At 51.8% G+C, this 19305-nt stretch overlaps 7 protein-coding genes across 7 annotated transcripts; 2 read left to right on the forward strand and 5 right to left on the reverse strand.

Moving 5' to 3' along the window:
- Positions 1-260: 260 nt before the first annotated feature.
- N7481_011460 (uncharacterized protein) lies at positions 261-2018 on the reverse strand (the record flags this gene model as incomplete). Its single annotated transcript, XM_057270679.1, has 1 exon — positions 261-2018. One exon carries the CDS (start codon positions 2016-2018, stop codon positions 261-263), a length of 1758 nt encoding a protein of 585 aa, XP_057117853.1.
- Positions 2019-2263: 245 nt separating this feature from the next.
- Positions 2264-3990, reverse strand: N7481_011461 (uncharacterized protein; the record flags this gene model as incomplete). Its single annotated transcript, XM_057270680.1, has 3 exons — positions 2264-3294; positions 3380-3691; positions 3828-3990. 3 exons carry the CDS (start codon positions 3988-3990, stop codon positions 2264-2266), a joined length of 1506 nt encoding a protein of 501 aa, XP_057117854.1.
- Positions 3991-5071: 1081 nt separating this feature from the next.
- Positions 5072-6091, forward strand: N7481_011462 (Rtr1/RPAP2 family protein phosphatase; the record flags this gene model as incomplete). Its single annotated transcript, XM_057270681.1, has 1 exon — positions 5072-6091. The coding sequence occupies one exon, from the start codon at positions 5072-5074 to the stop codon at positions 6089-6091; it is 1020 nt and encodes a 339-aa protein (XP_057117855.1).
- A 490-nt stretch (positions 6092-6581) lies between these two features.
- Positions 6582-7164, reverse strand: N7481_011463 (40S ribosomal protein eS17; the record flags this gene model as incomplete). Its single annotated transcript, XM_057270682.1, has 3 exons — positions 7085-7164; positions 6929-7020; positions 6582-6860 (listed from the first exon to the last, which is right to left on the reverse strand). Exons 1-3 carry the CDS (start codon positions 7137-7139, stop codon positions 6582-6584), a joined length of 426 nt encoding a protein of 141 aa, XP_057117856.1. The 5' UTR covers positions 7140-7164.
- A 423-nt stretch (positions 7165-7587) lies between these two features.
- N7481_011464 (mitochondrial 37S ribosomal protein bS1m) lies at positions 7588-9017 on the reverse strand (the record flags this gene model as incomplete). Its single annotated transcript, XM_057270683.1, has 3 exons — positions 7588-8067; positions 8144-8332; positions 8364-9017. The coding sequence occupies 3 exons, from the start codon at positions 9015-9017 to the stop codon at positions 7588-7590; spliced, it is 1323 nt and encodes a 440-aa protein (XP_057117857.1).
- A 200-nt stretch (positions 9018-9217) lies between these two features.
- N7481_011465 (SDR family oxidoreductase) lies at positions 9218-10458 on the reverse strand (the record flags this gene model as incomplete). Its single annotated transcript, XM_057270684.1, has 5 exons — positions 9218-9724; positions 9780-10070; positions 10134-10266; positions 10323-10374; positions 10437-10458. The coding sequence occupies 5 exons, from the start codon at positions 10456-10458 to the stop codon at positions 9218-9220; spliced, it is 1005 nt and encodes a 334-aa protein (XP_057117858.1).
- A 1225-nt stretch (positions 10459-11683) lies between these two features.
- Positions 11684-18981, forward strand: tor (putative TOR pathway phosphatidylinositol 3-kinase TorA; the record flags this gene model as incomplete). Its single annotated transcript, XM_057270685.1, has 3 exons — positions 11684-11810; positions 11883-18523; positions 18592-18981. 3 exons carry the CDS (start codon positions 11684-11686, stop codon positions 18979-18981), a joined length of 7158 nt encoding a protein of 2385 aa, XP_057117859.1.
- Between the last annotated feature and the right edge of the window lie 324 nt (positions 18982-19305).

Raw genomic sequence — 19305 nt, forward strand, 5'->3', positions numbered from 1 at the left:
GAAAAGAAGGCAAAGGGGTGCACGCTCGCTCAATTCTCCATCGAAAACAATCATCCAGGCTGTCTCATTACCACATAAGCATGATGATCAGTAGAAAGAAGAAAAATAGAAGGACAAGATATAGGGCAGGGGGAGGGGGGAGGGGGAGGACAGGAAAGAGTCGACATATGGATCATACACGAGCCCGCCAATCTAGATAAGAAAAAAAGACAAAAGGAAACCATCATTCCCACATCAAGGCAGAGTTGTTACCTCGTCCATTATTTCGAGGGCTCCCAGCCGACCCAGCTGCGCGGCATCACTCGCCAGACCTTGCATTCACCACTGCGCAGGTCATTCAGCTTGAAGCTCTCCATCTTCACCTTTTTGCTTTCGCGGCCTTGCTCCCAGGCTCGAATCTTCTTCTTTGTGCCGTCCCAATCGACAACAACACCCACATGGTCGGGCTTGCCCACCTCGGCACTATACTTCTGGTGCATGGTACCACGGTGACCTTGGAAGCGAGCGTTTCGGAAGCTCACGATGTCACCTGCCCTGATCTCGTCATTCTGTGAGACCGAGGCATTGGCCAGGTTTGAGTAGACCAGTGCACCATAGGCTCGAGTACCAACAGGAAGCAGCGCATCTGCCAGTGGGTTCAGAAGATGCTGGACCAGTCCGAACGGAGTACCATCGCCAATCGTTGAATTCTGAACGGAGTTCACTGCTTCGAAAATGCGGGTTCCCAGCTGCAGGTGAGCCTGTTCTAACTGGTCCTGTCGAGGCTGGAGAGGAGTAGCTTCATGGCGTTGCTCGAGTACAGCATCCGCAGGGTTTTTAGCATCGAATTGGACTGTCACAACAGTCTGGGAATAATCCATGAACAAGACGTAAATATCCTTCGAAATGGTTGTTTTACCACCACGCTTCGACGAAGATGACTCTTCAACTTCGAAGAGAATATCTTTGCGGCCTTGGAAGACAGGAGGTGTAGCGTTAGGCTGAGTCCACCAAGTAGTACTCTCTGCCAGATCGACTTCGGTCGCAATAAATCCCTGATCAACAGATGGGCGAGAAACATCCATAGAACGACGGACATTGGGTTGGTTTCTCAGCATATCCATGGAAGCCCGTCCACTTCGACCAACGGATGGAGATGGGAGTGAAGGAGCCTGGCTGGGAGGCGGCGGCGGCGCAAGAGAAGGTCGCTTCTCATGTTGCGCTATAGGATAGGCGTCGGTTGCGTGGCTCTCAACAGGAGAAGCGTCATACATATCATCGTACTCGGTCACTGGCTGCGGAGGAGGGGGTGGAGGAGCAGCAGGGCGCCCACCGGGGGAAATTGGCGGCAGACCATGTGATGGAGTAGTGTAGTTAAATGGGTCGTACTCATCATCATCTCCACCGGGCGGCGGCTCCTTGCCAGGCGGTGGCGGAGGAGGTCCTCGGGGCGTATCAATTGAAGCCCGTGCGTTTCGAGGAGGTTGATTAGGCGGGAGAGGTGGAACCGCCCGTGGAGCAGCGGTTGGGGGAAGAGGAGGAGGCTGGCGACTTTCCTGGGGGCTGCGTGGGGATTGAGGAGGATAATCATCAGTTATGGTGCCCTCGTCAAAGCTGGAGTCGCGTTCATGAGATCGCAGGGCGTCCTTGAATTTAGCCCCCGACGCAATGTCAGTATCATAATCTCCATCATATTCGGTAACTTCGCCCTCGACGTCCTCTCCAGCCTGTCGGGGAGGAGAGACAGCACTTGTGCGGCTGTCAGCGGTAGAACGCCGACGGGGTGCGGTGGGAGGAGGGGGGAGGGGGAGCGCGGCCCTGTGTCGGTGGCATAGGCGGGTTTGATGGGACTGGCGGAGGAACGCGGCTCGCTCTCTTTTCGGCTGCTGGAGTTGTAGGTGTCGAGTCGTAGGTTGAGGAGCGACGAGATTCAATGCTGTCAGGAACTGCCTGGCCAGGGACTGGAGGTGGGACGGCTCGAGGCTGATCTCGGGCGCCAGAGTCCAAAGACAGTCTTCCTGCGTGAACAGACAATTCATCATCGGACTCGTTTCCAGCCTCGGAAGCTCTATGAAGAGGAGGAGCCGGTCGACCTGGTTGAGATCGTCAGAATAAGAACTTGAGGATAAAGTTTGAGTTTATTACTTACTTCCAGGAACGGGTGGAGGCGAGCCCAGTTCTTCTGTCGTCACAGGGGGAGGAGGAACGGGTCGGGGTTCTCTGGAAGGCGGTGCGGGAGCTAAACATCATGGCATGGTTAGTTCAACAGATTTCTTATTTCATATTAGAATGAGTATGGTAACATACCATGCGCGGGTGGGGCAGGAGGAACCCGGTCAGTAGAACGACGCGGCAGGGAGCCCTCATGAACAACTTCTTCCACATCTGGTACCTCTCGTGATGGGTGTTGCTCAGAGACAGGAGTTGCCAGGGGTTCCTCGTCCTCCTTCTCGACATCAGGAGGGGCAGGCTTAGTGTTGAGGTTCATTCCAGGCATAGGAATCATGGGGACGGGAGGAGCATTGCCCGGAGAGGTTGGCTCAGGCTCACCAAGTCTTTTCTCGGACTCGCCGGGGGTCTTAGGCTTGCGAGTTCCATGAGCAGACATGCCTGGCATACCACCTGGAGGGCCAAAGAGACCCATCATGCCCGTACCGCCGCTCATCTTCGCCATTCTCTCGCGAAGCTCCATCCGGCGTCTGGTTTCAGGGTCCATCTCCTCTTCCTCCTCCTCTGTTCCCTCTTCGACGTCAGCCTCTTCGGCCTTTGGTTCGATAGTATGGGTCGACAATTGGCGTGGACGCTCATCTTCATCATCCTTGCTGGTTGAGGTCTCTCCTGCATCCTCGGAATCGGCAGCTGCAGAATAATCCGCGTCGTTTGCATCGCTAGTAATTTCCTCAGGTGCAACCAATGGAGTAGGAGGCTGGGGCGGTGGGGGTTTGGATCGCACTGTATCAACGCTAGGATCCCGAGCGGCAGTGGGTGCAGTTACCGGCGACGCCTCGGTATCTTCAAAAGGTTCCGTGGCCTCGATGGGTTGTTCGACCGGCTTCTTAGGAGGCTTAGGCTTTTCCTTCTTTTGAGCAGCCTCGGCATGGCGCGCTGCCTGTTCTAATTGCTGCTTCTGAAGGAGTGCGATTCTGTCTTTCAAGCTGGTGGGTTTAGGCTGATCCTCTACCCCCTCTTCGGTTTCTTGCGGAAGAGTCTGGGGTGGAGGAGGGGGAGGGCGGCTTTCTGATACGGGAGGCTCGCGGGCAATCTGCTCTTGCACGTCCGGATCCTCCTCCCTCTTGTATACCTTGGGAGCAGGCTCTCGTGGAGGTGCCACATAGGAATCCTTACTTTGGGGGAGGGGCGACGAATTGCTTCTTGACGAAAGAGCCTGGCTTCTGGCCACCAGGTGCGAAAGGGGTAATTGGGGTCGCGGCGGACTTGTTGAAGGCAGCAATGCGATCCTTGAACGAGGAGGGCTTCTCAGCAACAGCAGGTGGGGGCGGCTTGGAAGCCTTGACAACGGGAGGCGCGGGGTCGGCTGCCGGTGCGAAAGGTGCTGGGACTGGATGTGCGAGCTGGGCAGGCGAGGTAGGTTCTTCGACTGGAGGACTTGATACCAGAGGAGGAGACTGAAGCGCCAATGCAGGAGGCTGTTGGGAAATTGGCTCAGGTTCATCCGCCGGTAGTTGCTCGGCAACTTCAGGTTCCGCGGGCGCTTGACTCTCGATCACCGCGGGGGGGTTCAACCGGCGCTGGTGCTGGCTCCGGCTCCTTCTTCGCTCTATTCGGGCGCGCTGGGCGTGGAGGGGCCGGAGGTTCATAGCGCTCCACGAAGTTCCTAGGAAACATACCCTCCTGCTTGCCACCGGAGCCATCGGTGTATCCGCCGCTATACCATTCGGCATCTTCCACATCCGTGACGGTAATGACTTGGCCTATGGAAAAGCTGAGGTCATCATCGTGGCCCGAAGCGTACTCGAAGACCGCTCGAACCGTAAAAGGCGGGTTGGACATCTGGCAAATCGACCAAGTTCAGAGGAACTGGGGGGAGGTAAAGAGGACGCTAAGATACAAGAGGGCGGTGACGACAATCAGGTCAAGGACTGTACAGAGGTAAGCACCAGTTTCGATACCTCCAGCATGCAGGGGTACTGAAAGTGGCGTGGGACAATTTCTGTGGTAGCAACAACAGTCGGTCAGCTTCGGATGACGAAGGTGTGGATGAGTTGGTGCCTAGGAGCCGGAGATTGGGGTGGAGGAGGGGAGAGGAGAGGGGGGAAATCGGAGGGGAGAATATTGGGAAGCACTCACTATGTAGAACGAGACCAAATACCCTGACCGGAGACAGGAATGGGTCGATATGAAAATGGAGGGAGAAAAAAAAAGAAATCCAGCCAGGGATTGCGGGCTCGGGTTAGGAGGGGGGAGAGTCGGGGTGAAGATGAACTTGAAGCAGCGAGGTGGTCGTCACTTGGCGGGATGGACAACTTGAACTCTGGGAGGCTCCACACTGACGATCGGCGGCTACCAAGAACAAGAACCAGGGTACACAACTGGGGGAAGCTCAAGAGGAAGAAGTATCTTGGAGATGTGGTCAAGGTGAAGATTTGGTGTGAAATTCTTGAAACCCCGAGGTGTTTGATCCTATTTGGAGTGATGTTACTGAAGGGGGCGAAGCCACCTGCAGCACCGTCGACTATAAACTGGGTCAGAGTTGTATCACGGGGGGAGTACGAGTAGTAATAGTAGGTAAGAGGGTAAGAGGTACACCGGAATAAAAAGAGGTATATATACGGGTAACAGGTACAATTATGTATGAACAATGAGAATAAATATACTAGCTTACTAGGATGTATAAGATCTGCCAGCTTCTGCCCAAACCCCCAAGGCGACGTCAGAGCCTTTTTTGGAGGGGGGGGAAGTGTCGGCTTTCTTCTCATTGGCTTCCACTGGCAGTTTGCGCGGAACTGCCTTAAACCACCTGATCCAAAATTTTGAGATTTCCAATCTCCAACCTTCCTCAGTATCATTGCACAACTGACGCACAACCTACACCCACCTCTCCTGATTTTCTTGCTGAACTCGAGCATACAACATGTCGACACGGCAGGCTTCTTCCCCCAACTCCGCCTTAAGAACCTCTCTCCCAACCGCCTTCGCCTCCGTCGTCGAAGAATCCTCATACGCACATCCAACCCAAGAAGAGCAAGATAAATACCTCCAAGCTCGCCCAGGCGCAACCGCCCGCCACTTAGGCATCGCTCTCCAACATGCTCAACAGATCCAATCCCAGAAAGATGCCGAGGGCATGATTCTAGATCGCACGATCGAGCTCCTTGAGATTCCGACCTCCCCTTCCGCCGACCCTATCACTCCCTCCTCAGAAGATGTACAGTTATTTAAAACCGCCTTGCAACTGTTCCGACCTGGCGATTACGATAATTTGATCATGGAGCGAAACTACGAGGATTTGTGCGGATACGGTCTTTGCCCCCGCAAGAATCGCAAACAGGTCGGCGCGACGGGTTCAACGTTTCACTTCAAATACGGCGCAAAGGGAAGCGGTCCAGGTGGTCGTGGTCGCGCGGTGGATATTGTTCCAAGGGAGAATTTGGAAAAGTGGTGCTCGGACGAATGCGCGGAGCGAGCTCTGTTCATTCGCGTGCAGCTTTCAGAGCAGCCTGTTTGGGAGAGACGGGCGGATGAAACTGAGGATATCAGAATCGAGCTTCTCGAGGAATCGAGGGAGAGACGGCAAAGGCAGAAGCAGAAGCAGAAGCAAAAGCTGGAAGCTGGCAGTTCAAAGTCAGTTTCGGCGGACCCTCAAGGTAGCGAGTCGGATATAACGGCTGGGCTGAGGGATTTGAAGATCCAGGAAGCTGGACGATCTCAGGAGCTTGCTCTGGAACGTGGCGATACCGGCTTATCCCTTCGAAACGGTCGTGTTGACGTCCAACTCATAGAGAAGGAGCCTTCATCGCAATCAACTCCTACCGCTCCACGACTGGGGCCTGGTGATGAAATGGGAGGGTCTATTGAAGGATATATTCCCCAAGAACATCTCGAAGAGTCGTCCAATACTCTTAAGGACAGAGACATACTCGATCAACTCTGATCAAGGGCCCAAAGGCCCTGGCATTCTGGCAGTTTGGTGTTGGCAGGCGTTCTACAATTAATACCCCGGAGGGCAAAAATAGCATACTACAAAGGAATATACGAAATGACCATGTGAAGTGATCAGGCAGCAAGTTGCGGAGAACATGTGCGTAGCCACGATCGAGGTCACAGGAGGATCTTTAACCAGAGGTTCAAGATCTCCTCTACGTAATTAAGCCTGGGGGCGTGAACCCTCACAGGCCAAAAAAACGAAGGACAATGTATTGGCAATCAAGCGTCATCCCCATAACAGGGAATCGGCGACACCTTTGTCAACGGGGAATCATGTTTTCATTCCTCATCCATGGAGAGGGTCCATCTAAGCTAAAACCATAATAGCCGGGAACAGGAGCCAGCCAGAATAAGTGTCGTCATGGGAAACGCCAAGAGTCGGCCGTAGACAAAGAACTTTTTTGAATATTCCGAGAGGATTATTCGGGGCGCTGCATTTAGCGGGGTCCGAAGCGGCGGGGACGCTCGGCCTGCTGCTGCTGGCTGACCTGGACGACGTTGACCTTGAGGTTGTCGAAGCCGAGGGACTTGAGGAGGTCCTTGGTGTCGGTGTCGACATCGAGCTGGCCGGACTCGGTCTGGGAGACATCGAGAGCGGAGACCTCGGGGACGTACTGGTCCTTACGCTCACGCTCCTCCTCCTGGAGCTTGAAGGAGATACCGCGGACGGGGCCACGCTGGATACGCTTCATCAGGTGGGTGGTGTAACCAGCGATCTGTGAAGAAGAGACAAGTCAGAATTTCATGTTCGCGAATGTTGCGCGGTATAGATGTGATTTCGTACCTTGTTGCGCAGGCGCTTGGAGGCAATGATGGCGATCTCATCGCAGATACGCTTGTTGGTGTCGAAGTCAAGGGTGAGGCGGGGGTAGTAGCCTTTTTCACAAGTTAGCAAAAATCCCGATTCGGTGGTTTTTGTTCAGCGGCAGGGATTCCTTACGCTCAATGATGACCTTGGCGGACCGCTTGACGGTCTTAGTACGGACGCGACCCATTTTGACGTTTGGTGTTGGCTGGAAGTGGACGGATGTTCAAGACGAGAAACCTCAGTAACGGGCGGCTGGGATGGAGTTGACACCCTCCGCTCGCTTGTGTGCTGCGGGTCCTTGCCCTAATCAAGCCCTAATGACTCACGTGATCATATCTTGGGCTACTGATGCCTTGTTCTTAAGGTTTGATTATGTTATATTTCTGCCGGGCGGTGACAGACAATGTAGTGTGTTGATAGCTATACTACGGAGTGCCAGCTACTTAGATTCCTTCTTGAACTTGAAAGAGTAGTTTGAGTTTGAAATTGAAATTGATGCAGCGGGTTTATACAACATGTTTGAAAGGGTAATGGGAGTGAGAGCAGCTTTACACAAGCAACAATTCTAATCGTACAATTCTTTGCAAATATCACAAGTCAAGGATGTTCGGACCATTGCGCACTCCTCCAGACGTTTAGTCTTTCTTGGGCGCATTGAGGTTCTCCATCAGGCTGCGAGCAATAACTTCGGTTCCCCGCATAGACTTTCTTGGGGCGTTCTCCGCACCGGCCCTGAAGCGGGGGCTGTTGGGACGGTGGCTGTCCATTCGTGGGACCACGTGAGCTCCCTGACGAGCTGCCTCGGTGATGCTCATCGCGTTAGGCTTCTTATAATCCTTAATACCATATGGAGCCTTGGCGGTAGATCCAGCGCGGTAGGAAGAAAGGCCAATTCTGCCATCGGAATCGACAGCGGCTCGGATAGGCGAAACCCAGTATTTGGCACCACCGGGGATGGTCGCATCGAAGGCAGTCAATCCAGGAGGTGTGCCTTGGTCAATGAATGTCATGGCGTTCAAGTCCTCCACGGCAATGCCACCGACACCAGCAATAGCCTTCGACACACGTCCCTTAAATCTACCCTTAGGGCGCAGAATACGGGCCTCGACGGGCTTCTGGTAAGCTTGAGGACCATGTTGGGGGTGGTTGTAAACCGAGGCGTGCGATCGGGCGTATGAAAGACCAGCGGACGGGTGTGTCTTCGGGGGGGCCGGTCACGGCGTACTCGGGGGCGGACAGCTTGGTTCCTGGGGATTGGTAGTACTTGCGGCCAATGCGCTCGCTGGGGACGGTAGGAGCGGAAGGAAGGTCAAGCAACTCGAAGACAACGGGGCCCAGGGCAAAGGGATCTTCACGGAGAGACTTGAGATATGTGTTGAACTCCGCGTCAGTGATCTTGGGGGGGCTGAACCTTTTCCAGGTCCTCGCCGTTGTCCTGGGCCAGCTTCCGGGCTTCAGCGTAGCGCTTGGAGTCAAACCGCTCACGCATCTTCTGGAGCAGTTCGGGCTTTTGGCGCCCAATCTGCTTCAGATAACCCGCGAACTCCGCCTCGGTCTGTCCAGCAAGCCAAGGTCCGGTGTGTCGGAATTGTTTGGCTCCCGCCTCTCCGAGTGTCTTGCTGGTTTCGGTGTTGTCGACGAATGTTTCGAAGGGACTTTGGTGTCTTGGGGTCATGCTCGTGGCATAATTGACCTTCGAGGGCAGCGACATGGGCATGTGCAGTTCTTGGAACTTCTCCAGGGTCATGGTATGATCGGCTGCGGACTCGAAATCGGTGACATGTTCGTAGGTATCGAGGGCATTCATGCGGACAACTGGCCTCGAAGACTTCTCCGATGTCGACTTGGATGGGAGAGGTCGCTTCAGGCCCCAATCGCCCCGAGCCAGCGAAGACTGCGGCGTTACGATCGATGCCCGGGTAGGGTGAGGAAGTGTCGCGCTGTTAGATTCGTTCACGATCCTAGATGATGGCGGGGCTCGGGGAGTTTGCAAAGCCTGAGGAAGGGCAAATAGTCGAGACTTCCGCAGAAGATTCGCCGTTGGCGATACCCTAGCGGTCGCCATCTTGCTCAATTCACGATGGATAGGAGCTAGATGGATGCGCGCAAGAAAAGTTGACCGAGAGTGGATACAGCGGACCACAACTACCCAAGGTGCAGTTCCCCGGACATTCTGCCGGGTGGCCTACATTGTGTAATAACCTTCAAGAATTCCCCAAAAAATGACCAAAAATCAAATCAAATATCCATTCTTAGTTCTATAATCTAAGCCCCCACAGCTAACAGAGATTCAACAGTATCCGATATTGTCTCCTTCAACGGCCGATATTTCAGACCCAGGACTTCCTGCGAACGCGTGTTGTCGATCTTATAGATGTTTTCTGGGAGGTCACTAGGTGAGTCGCTTGGAGGAAGCTTTGACTCTAACTCAGGGTGACTCTGGCGGATGTTTTCGACGATATCCTTATTAGAGAAATAGCCAGCGGTGACGAAAAACCTCTGGCCACCTGCCTTTTCGACTTCGATGGCTCGAACATGCGCAAGTGCAACATCTCGAACATCAACCCAAAGGTATGTACCCGATGGAGCAATCTCCGCCTTCATTTGTCCTTGGATGATATTGCGTACCCGCTGGTTGGATGTGTTGATAGCGTCCAGAGAGTTCAAGTAGTGAACAACTGGTCCAAACACCAGGGGTGGGTTGATGGTTGCAATGTCGAAGTTTGGCTTTTCCTTCGCAACAAAGTCCCACGCGGCCTTCTCGGCAAAGGTCTATTTCAGCATCGTTAGTGAGGAACTTTAGAATTCATGATAAACAGTGCTTTACCTTGCTTGCCCGATAAACTTTTGAGTGGTCCACAGCTTCCTCCCAGGTAACTGGGTTCCAATTCTCTTCGCTGTACACCTTTGGATGCTTGTCTGCATTTACAATTGCAGCGAAGGAAGATGTAATGACAACTCGTTTGACTGATGGGGCATAGGATTTAATGGCCTTGAGTATCCCGGTGGTTCCTTTAATTGCAGGGTCCAAGAAGTCTTTCACTGGATCTTGAACATTGAAATGGAACGGCGAGGCAGTATGAAGAACATAATCAAAAGGAGGACTAGATTTAACAGCCTACTCCAATGACTCTAGTCAATATTTGTAGCTTCTTCATGAATTTTGATGCATCCTACTAACCTCATCAAATGCTCCCACTTGGGCAACATCCTTGACAACCACGTAGGATAGTTTCTCCTTGGGTGTATTGGCATGGGCCTCGAGAATTCGTTTGCCCTTTTCTTCCGACCGGACAGTCACTACTGTGTCAAAGCTGGGGGTTCAAGTGGTCAATTATTTAATCAGCTAGTCTTGTCAAGAAAAACTCACCCATGTTCCAGAAGAATGTCGACAATATGAGCAGCAATGAAGCCACTGCCACCTATTGCAACCAGTCAGATCTATGACGTGCTCTCCAATCGAGACTATTCGGAGGCGACCGACCTGTAAGAAGTACCTTGACCATGTTGTCTATGAATACGAGAATTAATAGTTGGATTTTCAATGAGATCAGTTGAGTTTGGAGGGTTTCTGTATTCGAGGACTCTTCTGGCTTTTATGGCTCCGGTACCCCTCGATCCCGTCATCGTTCCCCACCATGCATACAGAGTCGATTACAAATAACCTTGGAAGCACGAAGCGAAGGTATCTTTCCATTTTGAAACTCAAAATGAGATTTAGTATCCCATAGCCCCGCGTATCTCCGAATTGCCGACCCTTTTTCAAGTTGAAATCATGTCAGCATGCAGCCCGAGGTCGATCAGGTCGGAGCATATATTTCGGTACCTACTATGAGTACTAGTAGTAGCATTCAATTCATGGATTGGCAGCTATGGGAACTTGAACGCTTTACTGCTGTGCTTTTAACGCTAAAAATCATTTACCAACACAAACATCTTCCGAGCCTAGTCATATGAGATAGGTATACTGGTATACTAGTATGCTTCCTAGGTGTACAACCAGCTTTGCAGAAAGATGACGTCGATGCTACTGCGATTCAATAGGACACGGCCTAATTGGAGTAAGTCGAAGCACATAGTACTAGTATTCTACGCAAGAACCTTAAAGAAACCTATATCACGGGACTCTGGAAGTATACATAAGTGCAGTATGGGTGCTACCCTATTACTGACCGCATATTCCTACTATCTAATCATTGCCTCCCCCTACCCTAGTACGCATGCTCGCTCCCCTGGTCTAGATCCTTTCCAGGGCTCTGACTCTGCCCGCAGATCAATCAATCATTACATCCAAGTAAATTGAGTACAAACAGTCTTCCATAGATAATGTTGTCCCCAATTTGACATATCATGGATTGTAAATATTTGGAAGGGCAATGGTTAGAGTCAGGGGTAATCTATCTAGTTGCTAGTTCCCTCCCTCACCCAGACAGATCAGTTGAACATAAATATGAAATTAACTTGTCAAAGTAAATGAGTCAGCCAAAACCGGAGTTTCCCCTATGTAGCCCCCGTAGTCTTTCACATTCTACTCAAGTTTGCTGTCGCCTGAGGGATTGCAACCCCCCGGCCGCGCGGTGAACGTCGGTGGTCCGTGCACCGCGGTACTCCAACCTGAGCCTGAGCCTCCACGCCCGACACCCTCCCTCATCCAAAGTCCATGCGACCTGCGACCTAAGCTTTCCTAAGAGGTTGGCTTCAAATGTCCACCCGGGGGCGCGTCTTGCAATCATGGCGCAAGCAGGCCCTATGACCGATGTCACTCAGAGATTGTTTACGGAGTTGAGGTCGAAGAGCGACGAGACCAAAGCCAGAGCTGCCTATGAGCTCTATGACAACGTTCTTTCGGTGTCACGAGGTATGGACAGGATCAAGGAAACTCCCCTTCTACCTATGGGCTTAGAGCTATGCTAATCACTTCCTCTGATAGACTGGCCCTCGGAGAAGTTTGTGGAGTTCTACAACGCCGTCAGCACACGAATCGCCGGACTGGTGGTGACGGGCAGCGATGCGAATGAGCGAATCGGTGGACTCTTGGCGCTCGACCGACTGATCGATTTTGATGGCGTCGATGCGGCCCAGAAAACAACACGATTTGCGGGTTGGCTACGGAGCGCCCTTCGAAATAATGATAATGTCGTGCTCGTTTATGCAGCCAGGTCGCTGGGACGTCTGGCAAAGCCAGGCGGAGCTCTCACTGCGGAGCTGGTAGAAAGCGAGATTCAATCGGCCCTGGAATGGCTTCAATCGGAGCGACAGGAAAGTCGACGGTTCGCGGCGGTGCTTGTCATTAGGGAGCTTGCGAAAGGATCCCCGACACTCCTCTATGGCTTCGTGCCTCAGATCTTCGAGCTCGTTTGGGTCGCGCTTCGAGACCCCAAAGTCCTGATCCGAGAGACTGCCGCAGAGGCCGTAGGCGAGTGTTTCGAGATCATCGTCGCGCGTGATGCCCAAGTCCGACAATCCTGGTTTGCCAGAATATATGACGAAGCACTGCTGGGTCTGAAATCCCATAATATGGATTGGATCCATGGATCTCTTCTTATCTTGAAGGAGTTGATTCTGAAGGGTACCATGTTCATGAAAGAGCACTATCGCAACGCCTGTGAGATTGTCCTCCGCCTCAAGGACCACCGAGATCCCAAGATCCGTACTCAAGTCGTCCTCACCATCCCTATCCTTGCATCCTACGCCCCTACCGACTTCACCGAGATCTACTTACATAGGTTCATGATATACCTTCAGGCACAACTTAAGAAGGACAAGGAACGAAACTCGGCATTCATTGCTATCGGCAAGATTGCAAATGCAGTCGGTCCCGCTATCGCCCAGTACCTCGATGGAATTATTGTCTACATTCGGGAGGGGCTTGCTATGAAGGCGAGAAGCCGAGCAAGTATCAACGAAGCGCCGATGTTCGAGTGCATCAGCATGCTGTCGTTGGCGGTTGGACAAACCCTCAGCAGATACATGGAGGCTTTACTTGATCCCATCTTTGCCTGTGGCCTTAGCAAATCATTAACCCAAGCCTTGGTGGATATGGCCCACTACATTCCTCCCATCAAATCTGCGATCCAAGAGAAACTTCTTGATATGCTCAGTATCATTCTGTGTGGCACACCATTCCGACCACTGGGATGCCCTGAGCACCGCTTACCCCCCATGCCCTCATTCGCAAGGGACTTTGGAGCCCAGGATTCTCATACCGACTCCGAAATTGCTTTGGCTCTTCACACCCTCGGTAGCTTTGATTTCTCGGGCCACATTCTGAATGAATTTGTGCGCGATGTTGCCATCAACTTTGTCGAGAACGACAACCCCGAGATCCGCAAGGCATCAGCACTTACTTGCTGCCAGCTGTTTGTCCACGACCCGATCATCAATCAAACTAGCGGCCACTCCATTCAAGTTGTCAGCGAAGTGATTGACAAACTTCTGACCGTCGGTATTGGTGATCCTGACCCAGAGATTCGACGCACAGTTCTGTGGTCATTGGACCGCAAATTTGACCGACATCTGGCACGACCAGAGAACATCCGATGCCTGTTTCTGGCTGTTAACGACGAAGTCTTTGATGTGAAAGAAGCCGCCATCTGCATAATCGGTCGTCTTTCCAGCGTGAACCCTGCCTACGTTTTCCCGCCGTTGCGGAAATTACTCGTCAATCTTTTGACTGGATTGGGGTTCGCAAACACTGCTCGCCAGAAAGAAGAGACCGCACAGCTGATCAGCCTATTTGTATCCAATGCAACTAAACTGATTCGTTCTTACGTGGACCCTATGGTGACAGCACTGCTGCCGAAAGCAACAGACACCAACCCTGGAGTCGCCGCGGTCACACTGAAAGCTGTCGGTGAACTTGCGAATGTTGGTGGCGGAGAGATGAGGCGATACCTTGACCAAGTCATGCCGATTATTTTAGACTCGCTCCAGGATCTTTCCTCTCATACCAAACGTGAAGCTGCACTCAAGACTCTTGGACAATTGGCGGCCAACTCTGGTTATGTCATCGAGCCCTACGTTGAATACCCCCATCTTCTTGATGTGTTGATCAACATAATCAAGACTGAGCCGACAGGAAATCTTCGGAAGGAAACTATCAAACTCGTTGGTGTCCTAGGAGCTTTGGACCCCTACAAATACCAACAGATCAGCGACATTGAGCCTGATGTTCACCATATCAATGAGATTCAAAATGTCTCTGATGTTGCTCTCATCATGCAAGGCCTTACGCCATCCAACGAAGAGTATTATCCCACAGTGGTCATCCATACCCTGCTGCAAAACATCTTGCGCGAGAACTCCTTGGTCCAATACCACTCTGCCGTCATTGATGCTATCGTTACCATCTTCAAGACCCTCGGCCTCAAGTGTGTTCCATTCCTCGGGCAAATCATCCCGGCGTTTATCTCGGTCATCAGAAATTCTCCGCCTAGCCGCCTGGAATCCTACTTCAATCAGATGGCTATTCTCGTCAATATCGTGCGACAACATATCCGCGCATATCTTCCAGAAATCATCGACGTGATTCGCGAGTTCTGGGATGCTTCCTATCAAGTTCAGGGTACCATCTTGTCGTTGGTCGAGGCTATCGCTAGGTCTCTAGAAGGAGAATTCCGGAAATTCCTCGCTCGACTGATCCCTCTGATGCTCGACACACTGGAAAAGGACACAACGCCACGTCGTTCACCATCGGAGAAGGTTCTCCACGCTTTCCTGATATTTGGCTCTAGCGGCGAGGAATACATGCATTTGATCATACCTTCCATTGTGCGCCTCTTTGATCGACCCCAAAACCCGCAGAGCATTCGCAAGTCTGCTATAGACAGCTTGGCCAAGCTTTCGCGTCAAGTCAATGTTTCTGACTTCGCATCCCTCATGGTGCACGCTCTATCGAGAGTAGTTACTAGTGGGGATCGTGTGCTACGACAAGCTGCACTAGATTGTATCTGCGCTCTGATTTTCCAGCTTGGTCAAGACTTTACACATTACATCCATCTCCTCAACAAGGTTCTCAAACAGCACCAGATCACGCATGTCAACTATCAAATTCTGGTCACAAAACTTCAAAAAGGAGACCCTCTTCCTCAAGACCTCAACCCCGAAGAGAATTACGCATACCCCGCCGACGATACCAGCTTTGCGGAGATCGGCCAGAAGAAGATTGTTGTGAATCAACAGCATCTCAAGAATGCCTGGGATGCTTCACAAAAGTCCACCCGCGAGGATTGGCAAGAGTGGATACGTCGTTTGAGTGTTGAGCTTCTGAAAGAATCCCCATCCCCCGCCCTGCGTGCATGTGCTAGCTTGGCTGGAATATATCAGCCATTGGCAAAAGATCTCTTCAATGCTGCCTTCGTGTCTTGCTGGACCGAGCTGTACGATCAGTATCAAGAAGAGTTGGTTCGTTCCATCGAGAAAGCTCTTACATCTCCGAATATCTCCCCGGAGATCCTCCAGGTCCTTCTCAACCTTGCCGAGTTCATGGAACACGACGATAAGGCACTTCCGATTGACATCCGCACGCTGGGTAAATATGCCGCAAAATGCCATGCTTTCGCCAAAGCACTTCACTACAAGGAACTTGAGTTCGAGCAGGATCAAAACTCGGGAGCAGTCGAAGCCCTGATTACGATCAACAATCAGTTGCAGCAATCAGACGCTGCCATCGGTATTTTGCGCAAAGCACAGGCATACCGCGACGTGGAGCTCAAGGAAACCTGGTTTGAGAAACTGCAACGATGGGACGAGGCTCTTGCTGCATACAAGCGTCGCGAGAAGACGGACCCTGACTCCTTTGGCATCACAATGGGTAAAATGCGCTGTCTGCACGCCCTGGGAGAGTGGAAGGTTCTCTCGGATTTGGCTCAAGAGAAATGGAATCAAGCATCTCTCGAGCACCGTCGAGCCATTGCTCCTCTGGCTGCTGCTGCCGCCTGGGGTCGTGGACAGTGGGAGCTGATGGACTCCTATCTTGGCGTCATGAAGGAGCAGTCCCCGGATCGATCCTTCTTCGGCGCCATTCTTGCTATTCACCGCAATCAATTCGAGGAGGCCAACATGTATATTGAGAAAGCACGCAATGGACTTGACACTGAATTGTCTGCGCTCCTTGGAGAGAGTTACAACCGAGCCTACAATGTGGTGGTGCGCGTCCAGATGCTTGCTGAGCTGGAAGAGATAATCACATACAAACAGAATGTCGGTGATCCTGAAAAGCAGGATGCCATGCGCGAAACTTGGAACAAACGTCTGCTCGGGTGCCAGCAAAACGTCGAAGTGTGGCAACGCATGTTCAAGGTCAGGGCGCTCGTTACCGCCCCGCGGGAGAACCTTGACATGTCCATCAAATTCGCCAACCTTTGCCGTAAATCAAACCGCATGGCTCTTGCAGAAAGATCTCTTGCCTCGCTCGAGACAGTTATTTCTGACGCTAATGGAACACGCACGATATCACCGCCCGAGGTCACATACGCCCGATTGAAATTCAGCTGGGCGAATGGAAACCAATTAGAAGCCCTCGATATGCTCAAGGAGTTCACTGCAGACTTGAGTGATGATCTTTCCAAATACAACACCCTGATGGTCTCACAGAATGAGCACCAGCACAACGGAATGAATGGTGTAAATGGCATGGCAGACCCAAGTCACCCCGAAGCCATTGGTTTGCGTGAACGAATTGGTGACGTGGCCAAATTCAGAAAGCTGCTTTCTAAGAGCTACCTAAGATTGGGAGAATGGCAGACTACCCTTCAAAAGGGTGATTGGCGAGCGGAGTATGTACGTGAGGTTCTCAGCGCTTATTCGGCTGCCACCCAGTACAATCGCGACTCCTACAAGGCATGGCATTCCTGGGCTCTTGCCAACTTCGAAGTTGTGACGACAATCTCCAACCAAGCCAGTCGTGATAGCAAGCCTGCGCCAGTCCCGGCACATATCGTGACTGAACATGTCATTCCAGCTATTCGTGGTTTCCTGCGATCTATTGCACTGTCTTCAACCTCCTCATTGCAAGACACGTTGAGATTGCTTACCCTGTGGTTTACCCATGGCGGTGATCACGAAGTTAACACTGTGGTCACCGAGGGGTTCACTAGCATCAACATTGATACCTGGCTCGCTGTCACTCCTCAGCTTATTGCTCGAATCAATCAGCCTAACATCAGGGTTCGTGGCTCAGTCCATCGATTACTCGCCGAGGTTGGCAAAACGCATCCTCAAGCCCTGGTTTATCCATTGACGGTGGCCATGAAGTCAAACGTGACACGCCGCTCCCAGTCTGCTACTAATATCATGGAAAGCATGCGACAACATAGCGCCAGGCTCGTTGAGCAAGCAGATCTTGTCAGCCACGAATTGATCCGAGTCGCTGTCTTGTGGCATGAGCTTTGGCACGAGGGCCTGGAAGAAGCCTCCCGCCTTTACTTCGGCGATTCCAACGTTGAGGGCATGTTCGCAACGCTGGCACCTCTCCATGACATGCTTGACAAGGGCGCCGAAACGCTCCGTGAAGTGTCGTTCGCACAAGCCTTTGGTCGCGATCTTGCAGAAGCTAAGCATTACTGCATGCTTTATCGCCAGACCCAAGAAATTGGTGATTTGAACCAAGCTTGGGATCTCTACTACACGGTGTTCCGCAAGATCAGTCGACAGCTTCCGCAGCTGTCTATCCTTGATCTCAAATATGTGTCTCCACGTCTCAAGGACTGCTCGGATCTCGGCCTCGCTGTGCCGGGAACATACCAGAGTGGTCGCCCAATCATCTGCATCATGAGTTTTGATCCCATCTTGCACGTTCTTCAAACCAAGAAGCGACCTCGACGAATGACCCTCAAGGGTAACAACGGATGCTCTTACATGTATGCACTCAAGGGTCATGAAGATATTCGTCAAGATGAGCGAGTTATGCAACTCTTCGGCCTTTGCAACACTCTCCTTGACAATGACAGTGAAAGCTTCAAGCGTCATCTTTCTGTTCAGCGTTTCCCTGCTATTCCCTTGTCTCAAAGCTCTGGTCTCCTGGGATGGGTGTGTAACAGTGACACGTTGCATGCATTGATCAAGGAGTACCGTGAAAGCCGTCGTATTCTGCTCAATATCGAGCACCGCATCATGCTCCAGATGGCGCCAGACTACGATAGCCTCACTCTGATGCAGAAGGTTGAGGTCTTCGGATATGCCATGGACAACACTACAGGAAAAGACTTGTATCGGGTTCTGTGGCTCAAGAGTAAGAGCTCAGAAGCCTGGCTTGAGCGACGGACAAACTACACCAGGTCGCTCGGTGTTATGTCGATGGTGGGCTACATTCTCGGTCTTGGTGACCGTCATCCCTCCAACTTGTTGCTGGATCGCATGACTGGCCGTGTTGTTCACATTGATTTCGGTGACTGTTTCGAGGTGGCTATGCATCGCGAGAAGTACCCCGAGCGAGTTCCATTCCGCCTGACTCGTATGTTGACATTCGCCATGGAGGTCAGCAACATCGAGGGAAGCTACCGTATTACCTGTGAGGCCGTTATGCGCGTTATCCGAGAGAACAAGGACTCATTGATGGCGGTTTTGGAGGCCGTAAGTTTTAACCATTCCCTACTTCTATCTGATATTTCTTTTGAGCACAAAGCTAACATCCTTTTTAGTTCATTCATGACCCACTGATCAACTGGCGTCTTGGTGCTCAAGAATCTCCCGATCGAGTGTCTCTAACTGCGGAGCGCCGCCAGTCGATCATTGAGGGTATCAACCTTGAGCACGGCGTGCAGTCAAATACCTACACTCGTCACCGTCGTCCTTCCATATTAGAGGGAGGTATCCTCGATACCCAAGAAGGCGTGCCGGCTGAAGCCCGTGAAGCTCAGAATGCCCGCGCTCTCCAGGTTCTTGCCCGTGTCAAGGAGAAGTTGACCGGGCGTGACTTCAAGCACTACGAGGAACTCAATGTTAGCGACCAGGTTGACAAGCTACTTGCGCAAGCTACCAGCGTGGAGAACATCTGCCAGCACTGGATCGGTTGGTGTAGTTTCTGGTGAGCTCTTTTTTTGGATCTGTCGGTTGGATGCTTGCTTGCTTTCATAGCCTCTTTGTGTGTTTATGTGTTATGATGAGTTTTTCTTTGCTATGTCTCGCAGATTCCCTTCTTCTTTTTGTATCTACAGTAGCCCCTCTTTCTGTTGTTTCTATATCTGCTTTTTTCTCGTTCTTTTGAGGGCGTCTACTTTCTGCTTCTGGCATGGCTCGAGAGTCCATAATGAGGTCTGGACTGGGTTGTTGCTTTAGATTTTTCTTGATTTATAGCAGTAATGAAGCACGATATATTCAACATTCATTTTCATTCCATGCCACAGTACTATTAA

The sequence above is a fragment of the Penicillium waksmanii genome (assembly GCF_028829765.1).
Source record: "Penicillium waksmanii strain IBT 27052 chromosome Unknown utg000009l:1.0-4314994.0:1.0-4318279.0, whole genome shotgun sequence".
In the NCBI taxonomy this organism is placed as follows: Eukaryota; Fungi; Ascomycota; class Eurotiomycetes; order Eurotiales; family Aspergillaceae; genus Penicillium; species Penicillium waksmanii.